The sequence below is a fragment of the Panicum hallii genome, chromosome 2 (assembly GCF_002211085.1).
Source record: "Panicum hallii strain FIL2 chromosome 2, PHallii_v3.1, whole genome shotgun sequence".
Taxonomy (NCBI): domain Eukaryota; kingdom Viridiplantae; phylum Streptophyta; class Magnoliopsida; order Poales; family Poaceae; genus Panicum; species Panicum hallii.
The window spans coordinates 49,818,502-49,829,914 of record NC_038043.1 but is presented as its reverse complement, the minus strand read 5'-3'; the positions used below and the strand labels follow the sequence as shown (position 1 = coordinate 49,829,914).

Here is an 11,413-nt window from a genome sequence, read left to right as displayed (position 1 = left end):
TAGAGTCTACAAAATTTAGAAGGTACAGAGGACACTGAACCCAATAATGTTTTACAAATAACTGTGTCGTTTCTCTAGAGACTAGAAATAGCTACTAATTGATGTACATATGCATATACTCCTTTCAGCTGCAGGCCTCAGAGCAGCATCAGATATCGCATGCTGGAAGCGCATGCTCTGGCAATAGAGCATGCCTGTGCTATATCAGTGGATGTGTATGAGGAGGTATGCTAGAAGCACCGGATGAGCAGTGGACTCAGCTGTGACAACAACTCAACCACAGGCGCATTACACTGTTTGAGTAAGACGTGGGTATGTACGACTACATGACCTCTATTGGGTTAAGAGATACGGTGAGGGTCATCGAGGTCTTGGAGAAGGTGACCACGTAGGTCAATGACGATACTGTCTTCCTCAGTTTGAGACTGACAAATGGGCCCACGCGAACCTAATGCATACTTGTATTTAAAGTCTCATTTCCTAAACTTATACCCTGCATGTTAATTGTTAAATACTGGTAGTACACTACCTTAACTACAAAGGAAATTAAGCTGATTCATTAGATGGCTGTATACACGTTGGCAACATAAGACTTGAATCAGCACACTACTCAAAATCAAATTCGGAGAACTCAAATTGGGAGAACTTCAACAGGCTTTCCACAGTTTGATGTTTGGCAAGCCAATGGACCAACCTCTTCATTACTTCATCGCTGCGAGATTTAAAATCTTGTGTGGCCTTTCCCCTTGGATCCTCACCGCTAACCTGCTTTGGTAGATTTAATCAAAATCAAAAGGGATCAATAAAATCTTAATCTATGTACACACCAAATTAAGTCGTGTTCTCATAAAATGGTTTTATAACCTGTTCATACACAGAAGCTTTGTTAATATTGTAATTGGTCACACTCAGTTATCGGATTTCCAAAGATTAGACCTAGTCTACGAATTTACAAATGGTAAAGAAGATATCTCCTAAATAAATTTTATTCGGTAGAAACTCTACTATAATGTTAGTTCTTAATGCAAGTAATTCATACTGTGCCACATTCCATTCATCGCGAAACATAATTAGCACTATAAGAAAAACTTTAATCAAAACTAGAACAGTTTCACTATTCATCCTATAAGAAGATTAAACTAATTTTGTGAAGACTCCAAGTTGACAGATATCAAAAGCAATCTTAAATCACATGTTGCAGGAAGAAGCCCACCAAAGCCAATATATATCTGTGTTGCATCGCTCAAATGCCTCTTCATTATGTTGATATCTAATCTTAAGATATTTGTTAGCTATGAAAGAATTTCAGAGTAGGATCCACTGCAAATGTGCCAGCTAAGATGAAAATCTCATTGTTGTTGGGCAAGGAAAATTGGATAAGCATGTGCTACTTTTGAAACGAGATATAACACATGTTGTTGTGTTTCACTGCCACGATTGTTGTTGATCAGTACATAAAAATTGGCACATTACACGAACTTGCTTCATTTCAGTTAAGTTCTCAAATATGCTGTTCTATTTGTATTGTTCTAAAATAAAAGAAACTGCAAATGACACTGACACTTCAGATAGATGTATTTATGAACCCTGTTTGTGCAATGAAAACTGTACCTGAACAGTATGAATATCTGAAGACCCTGGCTTGATGTAACCAAAGGATGCGAAACTTTGAATCTTTTTATTATTGAAAGATGCATGTTTTGCAAAATCTGTAGCTGCTTTGAGTATTTGTTGAACAATTACATAGACAGCCAAAAATCGTTGGCAAGTATCCTGCTCTTATAATAACAATCTATGTTAGGCATAGAAGCTAATTAACAAAAAGAATTTTAAGAACATGAATCATCTTATGGCGCTGTACCTGATCATAAAACGTACGCGGATATCCTTGTATGGTTGTAAGCATACTCAGATCTGAAATATGTTTATTTAGAAGTGAGAAACTTTCCCTAACTCCATCATTCGGTGTCAAGAATCTGAAAGTAGTCCAATAACTAATCTCTCGTTCAAGAGTAGAAATATCGATGGCAATGTCACCAACAATCATATTCCCGAAATTTATAACAGCATTTTGTAACATATGTGAATCATCATTCGACAACCTGCTATAGTTCAAGATCAAATAAAATAATGTCAAAAGAAGCAAACAAATTATCTGAAACAATTACATTTACACGCAAATTCCGAGTAATCGAAGTCCTCAGATACAAGCTGATATTGATTTTGTAAGAAATATTTAAGTATATAACTTTCAAGAGTAAAAACATCGGATCAGTACAATGGAATGCATGATAAGTTAAGACTATGAGGTACACTGACCAGTTGTATCTCAGCTAACCATTATTGGAAAATATACTGATATAATATGCCTACTTTTATGGGTTTTTTTGTGTGTATTGGACAAATATAGTTTTGGTGGATGATAACCTTTTTATTTATTTGTTTCCATAAGATAAGCTAGATGATATACACATTGCTCCCATAAAAAAATGAGTATTTGATCAATATATATGCATGCCTATGCATTCCGCCATGAGAAATGTCTATGAATCATCAGGCCACAGAATTTCCCAAGTTAAAATAAAATTCATGGGTGGAAATCCACAAACATAATGGAATCAAACAGAGATTTATCCAAATGTTAACATTCACGCAAATAAATACGAGATATTCAGCTTTTTCTTAAAGTGATTCTTTGCTTCCATGATTCATGCACATCTGTATTCTAATATCCTAACATATGTTTCTACATGTAAAACTTACATTTTGAGATTGAACTGATTTTAACCATATACTCTCGTGACAAACATGAACACTAAGAAAAGCAACAAGCATGCATAGAAGATGGAGTGGGCTAAAAGCCCAAATGCAAATTACAAACAAGCAGAAAGAATATACTGTAACAACGTAATGCAGATGACCTAAGAAGTGCAGTTTCCTTAGAAAAGTAGCAAGTATGTGTGTAAAATATATACACTGTACTAAACATTTGAGATCAACCTATCGAAGCTCAAATACTCATTTTTTTATGGGAGCAATGTGTATATCATCTAGCTTATCTTATGGAAACAAATAAATAAAAAGGTTATCATCCACCAAAACTATATTTGTCCAATACACACAAAAAACCCATAAAAGTAGGCATATTATATCAGTATATTTTCCAATAATGGTTAGCTGAGATACAACTGGTCAGTGTACCTCATAGTCTTAACTTATCATGCATTCCATTGTACTGATCCGATGTTTTTACTCTTGAAAGTTATATACTTAAATATTTCTTACAAAATCAATATCAGCTTGTATCTGAGGACTTCGATTACTCGGAATTTGCGTGTAAATGTAATTGTTTCAGATAATTTGTTTGCTTCTTTTGACATTATTTTATTTGATCTTGAACTATAGCAGGTTGTCGAATGATGATTCACATATGTTACAAAATGCTGTTATAAATTTCGGGAATATGATTGTTGGTGACATTGCCATCGATATTTCTACTCTTGAACGAGAGATTAGTTATTGGACTACTTTCAGATTCTTGACACCGAATGATGGAGTTAGGGAAAGTTTCTCACTTCTAAATAAACATATTTCAGATCTGAGTATGCTTACAACCATACAAGGATATCCGCGTACGTTTTATGATCAGGTACAACGCCATAAGATGATTCATGTTCTTAAAATTCTTTTTGTTAATTAGCTTCTATGCCTAACATAGATTGTTATTATAAGAGCAGGATACTTGCCAACGATTTTTGGCTGTCTATGTAATTGTTCAACAAATACTCAAAGCAGCTACAGATTTTGCAAAACATGCATCTTTCAATAATAAAAAGATTCAAAGTTTCGCATCCTTTGGTTACATCAAGCCAGGGTCTTCAGATATTCATACTGTTCAGGTACAATTTTCATTGCACAAACAGGGTTCATAAATACATCTATCTGAAGTGTCAGTGTCATTTGCAGTTTCTTTTATTTTAGAACAATACAAGTAGAACAGCATGTTTGAGAACTTAACTGAAATGAAGCGAGTTCGTGTAATGTGCCAATTTTTATGTACTGATCAACAACAATCGTGGCAGTGAAACACAACAACATGTGTTATATCTCGTTTCAAAAGTAGCACATGCTTATCCAATTTTCCTTGCCCAACAACAATGAGATTTTCATCTTAGCTGGCACATTTGCAGTGGATCCTACTCTGAAATTCTTTCATAACTAACAAATATCTTAAGATTAGATATCAACATAATGAAGAGGCATTTGAGCGATGCAACACAGATATATATTGGCTTTGGTGGGCTTCTTCCTGCAACATGTGATTTAAGATTGCTTTTGATATCTGTCAACTTGGAGTCATCACAAAATTAGTTTAATCTTCTTATAGGATGAATAGTGAAACTGTTCTAGTCTTGATTAAAGTTTTTCTTATAGTGCTAATTATGTTTCGCGATGAATGGAATGTGGCACAGTATGAATTACTTGCATTAAGAACTAACATTATAGTAGAGTTTCTACCGAATAAAATTTATTTAGGAGATATCTTCTTTACCATTTGTAAATTCGTAGACTAGGTCTAATCTTTGGAAATCCGATAACTGAGTGTGACCAATTACAATATTAACAAAGCTTCTGTGTATGAACGGGTTATAAAACCATTTTATGAGAACACGACTTAATTTGGTGTGTACATAGATTAAGATTTTATTGATCCCTTTTGATTTTGATTAAATCTACCAAAGCAGGTTAGCGGTGAGGATCCAAGGGGAAAGGCCACACAAGATTTTAAATCTCGCAGCGATGAAGTAATGAAGAGGTTGGTCCATTGGCTTGCCAAACATCAAACTGTGGAAAGCCTGTTGAAGTTCTCCCAATTTGAGTTCTCCGAATTTGATTTTGAGTAGTGTGCTGATTCAAGTCTTATGTTGCCAACGTGTATACAGCCATCTAATGAATCAGCTTAATTTCCTTTGTAGTTAAGGTAGTGTATTACCAGTATTTAACAATTAACATGCAGGGTATAAGTTTAGGAAATGAGACTTTAAATACAAGTATGCATTAGGTTCGCGTGGGCCCATTTGTCAGTCTCAAACTGAGGAAGACAGTATCGTCATTGACCTACGTGGTCACCTTCTCCAAGACCTCGATGACCCTCACCGTATCTCTTAACCCAATAGAGGTCATGTAGTCGTACATACCCACGTCTTACTCAAACAGTGTAATGCGCCTGTGGTTGAGTTGTTGTCACAGCTGAGTCCACTGCTCATCCGGTGCTTCTAGCATACCTCCTCATACACATCCACTGATATAGCACAGGCATGCTCTATTGCCAGAGCATGCGCTTCCAGCATGCGATATCTGATGCTGCTCTGAGGCCTGCAGCTGAAAGGAGTATATGCATATGTACATCAATTAGTAGCTATTTCTAGTCTCTAGAGAAACGACACAGTTATTTGTAAAACATTATTGGGTTCAGTGTCCTCTGTACCTTCTAAATTTTGTAGACTCCATAATGGTACTGCATTCGGAGACAACCTTCAGCAACTGGCAATGAGCAAAGAGCACTCATCAACGTTAGGCTTTTTTTACTCCCGTTAGTTCGATCGGGCGCAGTTGGCAAATGTGCATATCATACCTGTGTTAATATGACAGGGCAATATATGACAGGGCAAGAAGAGAATATAGGCAGGTATGATATGCACATTTGCCAACTGCGCCCAATCGAACTAACGGCAGTAAAAAAAGCCTAACGTTGATGAGTGCTCTTTGCTCATTGCCAGTTGCTGAAGGTGGTCTCCGAATGCAGTACCATTATGGAGTCTACAAAACTTAGAAGGTACAGAGGACACTGAACCCAATAATGTTTTACAAATAACTGTGTCGTTTCTCTAGAGACTAGAAATAGCTACTAATCGATGTACATATGCATATACTCCTTTCAGCTGCATGACTCAGAGCAGCATCAGATACCGCATGCTGGAAGCGCATGCTCTGGCAATAGAGCATGTCTGTGCTATATAGGTTAACCGAGAGACTAATACTTACAAGAATAAAACTTCATTACAATACTACAATACTATGGAAAAGCATACACCACTCTCTTCTTTAGTAGCTAGTCTAACACTTAATTTTTTCTCTTACTCTCTCCTACCTACCGGTACCACTCTTACTCTCATGCTTATGGTAAAATTCCATGACAAGGGAGAAGATCTCTACTTATAGGCAAAGCGGAACTATGGTATTAAGACAAGTGTCACTTTTCTAAAGAATTTCTAAATATTCTAATATTTTCTAATTTTATTATTACTAATTCTAGTGTGCTCTTTGGAAATATCTTTTTCTTTTTTTCTTTCAAAATACATTATGGACGCAGATATTCACAAAGTATGCACACACACTCACCTCTATAAATACACGCACATAATCCTATCCTAAAAGAAAGTCTCAAAGACTGACCCGACAGATCTTCAAGATTGACGAAGTTACCATAGACATCTCGTATCGATGGTACGTCATGTACCATTGAAAGAATAGTACTTCCTCTGTTCCGAAAATAATATAATTCTAGCATTCAAAAATTGTAAAAACAGAATGCAAATTTAACATATAGCAGCTGGCCTGGGATCCACTTTTATAGGACTCGGTAAAAAAATCGCTGACGGGTGCAGATAGCTTGAGGGTGTGTTCGTTTCCTTTCCTCTAAAATTTAGATCCGTCACAATTTAGAAGTATTAAATAAAATCTGTTTATAAAACTTTTTGCACAGACGGGTGTTAATTCGCGAGACAAATTTAATGAGCCTAATTAATCCATAATTTGGCACAGTGATGCTACAGTAATCATCCGCTAATCATGAACTAATATACCTTATTAGATTCGTCTCGCGAATTAGCCCTGTGGTTCTGCAATTAGTTTTGTAATTAGACTTTATTTAATACTTATAAATAACAAGATTCTCTTTGATGTGACATTTCTAAACTTTAGACCCTAAGAAACAAACACACCCTGAGTACATATAGCTGTTCTGTGCACAAATCGATGCCCCAGCCAGCCCCTTTGAGGTGAACAATGGATGCCACATAGGTCCCACGAGGCTCCGGCCCACTAGCAGACCAGAAGCAGCACGGCTCTCTCAGAACCCGTTTGGAAGAGCTTTGGCCGCCTCCGCCTCCTTCTAACTAAACATTGTAAAAGAGAGAGGAGAGCAGAGAAAAAACAACTTCAGTAAACAGTATTTTATGAACAAGCCGGAGCTCTTCGAAACGGACCCTTGTACTCCCCCATCGCAGGAAGCCTCGGTTGCAACACCGCACAGTCTGATTTTGCGTCCATTCTAGAAAAGCACATTTGCTGAGCGTGTAACTAGAGGTATATTTATCTTTTTATCGTTTATTGGTTAAAAATACTAGAGTTGTATTCTTTCCGGGATGGTGGAAGTACTAGTTAAATTCTAAAATAAATTCAGAAAAATATACCACTCATGTCAAGTTGAGGACTCTTATTCGAGTGGGCAAGTGTCAAGTTGAGTACTTGAATTTGAGTGGGAAAGTTTTAAGGAACCTTATCAGCTCACATTTTCATAAATTTATTATAGAATTTAACTGGTGTGACTTGGTCAATTCTGAACAGTCTCTCGGACGCGCTAATCACCTGCTCCTTAACCTTAATGCCGTGCTGGGCTCAAAGTTATGAGCCGGAATGAGTACCCTTAGGCCTGACCCACCAAACTCTAACCTCCTCCTAGCAAGCCTACTCACCGAGGTTGGCGGCCCGCATAAACTACGGGGCCCGTTTCGAGCCCAATGAGCCCAGTCAGTATCCCCGTTAAAACCCTATACCTATACCTCGCGCCGTCATCGGCGCGTCTCTTCCGTCCCGCCGGCGCTGGCTCGCCACCTCCTCGACGCGTGGGCCCACCTGCGCTTGCTCCCCGTTGTTCCTCGCTGGGAGCAGCCCACCGGGCCAGGGGCGCGCCGGCGCCGCCTCCAATCCTCCATTCGGCGCACCCCACTCCGGCGCCTCCCTCCTTGATTGGCTCCGGTGGTCGGTGGTTCTAGGCGGGCAGGATGTTCTCGCTGAGCCTGATTGAGCATGACCTGCCGATGCCGCCGCACCTGCTGAGCCGCCCCCTCCTCGACGCCATCAAGGCCGAGCTCGAGAGGCTCTTCCTGGATAAGGTAAAGCGGATTTGTTTTTCTTTAGCCGTAGAATTAGCATTGTTGAGCAAAATGTGCTCTGGATGTCAGTAATTATCGGATTGAACCCTTTTTGATCCAACGTCCGTGGTTCCTAAATGTGTGTATCTGTTTGCTTTTGGTGTATAACGCAGGTTATCGCGAACCTTGGGCTGTGCGTGTCTGTCTATGATATCCGATCCGTTGAAGGCGGGTCCATCAATGCGGGAGAAGGCTGCTCGACCTATAGAGTAACGCGTGCCTTAATTTTGGTTATCGCTTAAGTTCAAGTGCTTGATATGTTGTGCTTGGCTTATATGTCTTATGGATGGAAAATTCGGGAAGTATTGTGATTCCCATAAAGAGTGACCTCCCAACCTCGCCCTCAGGCAACATGAGTACTGCAATGTTGCCTTTTTCACACACTTTAATTTGTGCGATCAATGTCAAGATGTGTTAATATTTATCTTTTTATCATGTTTCCTAATTGGTGCTCACTAAATTACTTAGAACCAATGTGCTTATCATTTCATTGCTGTGCTTGAATGAAAATAGTAGCTTTTTGTGTTTCATCCTAAAAGCACGTTGTTATGGTGGTTACTTATCTTGTCAATATCTTTTCTTCTGTTCACAAATGAGAGATACCTGTCCATCACTTGAAAGGCAAAAATATTCACATTTTCCTGGCATTTCTTTCTTTCTGGTGGCCTTTGTCATACATGCACTTAATAATTTTATTTCAAACTGTGATGGTTCCCAACCGCATGTTCTAATCTAAATCGATTACTTTTTAGTTTTCATGTTAAGATCCAGTTCTTCACTTTGTCAAAAAACAGTGTTGATTATTTCTTTAATGTGAATTTTTAGTCTATTGCTTCAGTTTTTCTACCTGCTAATGACTTGATTCCAGCACAAATTATGACACATAAATGACCCTTTGTAACTAGAATGACACACCATTTTAATAGCAAGGCTCTTTCTTCAAGTATTGTAGTATTCTAAAATATCTGATCTTTGGAAGTTATTTATTTCAACCCTGAGACTTCCTACACATTGCAAATCATGCTCAGATTTCCTTGTTCCTGTTTTGGATAGGTTTCATTTCGTTTGCTGATGTTCAAGCCCTTTAATGGGGAAGTTCTTGTTGGGAGAATTAGTGGATATGATGATAAGGGGTTGCAGGGTGAGTTGACTTTGGAGAACTGCTTGGTTAGCAATCTCTTAATTAGTTCACTCGATTGATCTTGTCTAGGATAATTTCTGGTACTGTATTTTAGCTTTCTGTAACATCTTGCTCTGCAGGGTATCTTTTTTTCCCTCCATATTTTCATATCATTGTATGTTTCCATCTCAGATCCAAATGTTTGGGTCATGTCTAATCCTTGCCATGCATGAATAAACTTTAAGCCTATTAGCCTAATGCTTCTACACTAGTATTTCTTCTTGGAAATATTTATATTTTTTTTTGCAAGCATTGTACATTTCCTGGTTGCTACAAAATTGGAATGCTCCACTCCTGTTCTGGCAATTAAATGAAACATCAATTAGATATCCTATCATCACATAACTATATTGGTTTTAGCTAATAGATTCCCTTATTTTGCAGTTTCACTTGATTTCTTCGATGACATATGCATCCCTGGACATTTGATGCAGTTTGGCACAGAGAGGTTTGTCACAATCCTATACTTTTTAATTTATTGTGGTAGTACATAAATGACTAGTGTTATTTGAAACCGAGGTTATTTTGCGCTTTGGGGGTTATATTGAACATTTTAGTTTTAATTGTGTTGGATTAGCATTTCACTATTCTTCACTTACATCTCAAGTGTGACCTAAGTTATGTAAATTATCATGTCATTGTACTCCATTTGACTATGATTATTATGGACTGTAATGCCATAACATTAATCCCTGATAAACTAAAATGAAATATGACTAGGAAAAAGAGAATGGTGTTTCCTCTTTGCAGCAAGTAGATAGCACTTTCATAGTAGCTAAAATAACCTTAGTTAACTAATTGCATTGATGAAACAATGATCTTTTCCTCTGCTTCTGAAGAAAGTATTTCCAGAGTAAAGTTCAGTTTATTTTCTTTAGTTCTAATCTTTGGAAATCCGATAACTGAGTGTGACCAATTACAATATTAACAAAGCTTCTGTGTATGAACGGGTTATAAAACCATTTTATGAGAACACGACTTAATTTGGTGTGTACATAGATTAAGATTTTATTGATCCCTTTTGATTTTGATTAAATCTACCAAAGCAAGTTAGCGGTGAGGATCCAAGGGGAAAGGCCACACAAGATTTTAAATCTCGCAGCGATGAAGTAATGAAGAGGTTGGTCCATTGGCTTGCCAAACATCAAACTGTGGAAAGCCTGTTGAAGTTCTCCCAATTTGAGTTCTCCGAATTTGATTTTGAGTAGTGTGCTGATTCAAGTCTTATGTTGCCAACGTGTATACAGCCATCTAATGAATCAGCTTAATTTCCTTTGTAGTTAAGGTAGTGTACTACCAGTATTTAACAATTAACATGCAGGGTATAAGTTTAGGAAATGAGACTTTAAATACAAGTATGCATTAGGTTCGCGTGGGCCCATTTGTCAGTCTCAAACTGAGGAAGACAGTATCGTTATCGTCATTGACCTACGTGGTCACCTTCTCCAAGACCTCGATGACCCTTACCGTATCTCTTAACCCAATAGAGGTCATGTAGTCGTACATACCCACGTCTTACTCAAACAGTGTAATGCGCCTGTGGTTGAGTTGTTGTCACAGCTGAGTCCACTGCTCATCCGGTGCTTCTAGCATACCTCCTCATACACATCCACTGATATAGCACAGGCATGCTCTATTGCCAGAGCATGCACTTCCAGCATGCGATATCTGATGCTGCTCTGAGGCCTGCAGCTGAAAGGAGTATATGCATATGTACATCGATTAGTAGCTATTTCTAGTCTCTAGAGAAACGACACAGTTATTTGTAAAACATTATTGGGTTCAGTGTCCTCTGTACCTTCTAAATTTTGTAGACTCCGTAATGGTGCTGCATTCGGAGACCACCTTCAGCAACTCGGAGACCACCTTCAGCAACTGGCAATGAGCAAAAAGCACTCATCAACGTTAGGCTTTTTTTACTCCTGTTAGTTCGATCGGGCGCAGTTGGCAAATGGCGCAGTTGGCAAATGTGCATATCATACCTGTGTTAATACGACAGGGCAAGAAGAGAATATAG

At 38.1% G+C, this 11,413-nt stretch overlaps 1 protein-coding gene and 2 long non-coding RNA genes across 4 annotated transcripts; 2 read left to right on the top strand and 1 right to left on the bottom strand.

Annotated features, from left to right (window-relative positions):
* Positions 1–426: 426 nt before the first annotated feature.
* On the bottom strand, positions 427–2,834 carry LOC112882283. Its single transcript, XR_003226637.1, has 3 exons — positions 1,862–2,834; positions 1,612–1,773; positions 427–765 (listed from the first exon to the last, which is right to left on the bottom strand). It is a non-coding gene; the product is annotated as an uncharacterized LOC112882283 (long non-coding RNA).
* Positions 2,835–3,293: 459 nt separating this feature from the next.
* Positions 3,294–4,975, top strand: LOC112882569. Its single transcript, XR_003226683.1, has 3 exons — positions 3,294–3,649; positions 3,738–3,899; positions 4,746–4,975. It is a non-coding gene; the product is annotated as an uncharacterized LOC112882569 (long non-coding RNA).
* A 2,619-nt stretch (positions 4,976–7,594) lies between these two features.
* Positions 7,595–10,784, top strand: LOC112879732 (DNA-directed RNA polymerase III subunit RPC8-like). Of its 2 annotated transcripts, none has more exons than XM_025944106.1 (5): positions 7,595–8,177; positions 8,330–8,425; positions 9,270–9,357; positions 9,781–9,844; positions 10,447–10,784. In XM_025944106.1, exons 1-5 carry the CDS (start codon positions 8,067–8,069, stop codon positions 10,448–10,450), a joined length of 363 nt encoding a protein of 120 aa, XP_025799891.1. In that variant the 5' UTR covers positions 7,595–8,066; the 3' UTR covers positions 10,451–10,784. The 2 variants fall into 2 exon arrangements, with proteins under 2 accessions (XP_025799891.1, XP_025799890.1); XM_025944105.1 differs by having other exon boundaries at positions 7,599–8,177; positions 10,443–10,784.
* The last annotated feature ends 629 nt before the right edge of the window (positions 10,785–11,413 follow it).

What these genes read in the sequence shown, in the direction of transcription:
- LOC112879732 (XM_025944105.1), top strand. Translation starts at nt 8,067, where the DNA reads ATGTTCTCGCTGAGCCTGATTGAGCATGACCTGCCGATGCCGCCGCAC. An exon ending in AGAGGCTCTTCCTGGATAAG is followed by an intron (nt 8,178 to 8,329) that starts GTAAAGCGGATT and finishes TGTATAACGCAG; the next exon opens with GTTATCGCGAACCTTGGGCT. An exon ending in ATGCAGTTTGGCACAGAGAG is followed by an intron (nt 9,845 to 10,442) that starts GTTTGTCACAAT and finishes AATCTACCAAAG; the next exon opens with CAAGTTAGCGGTGAGGATCC.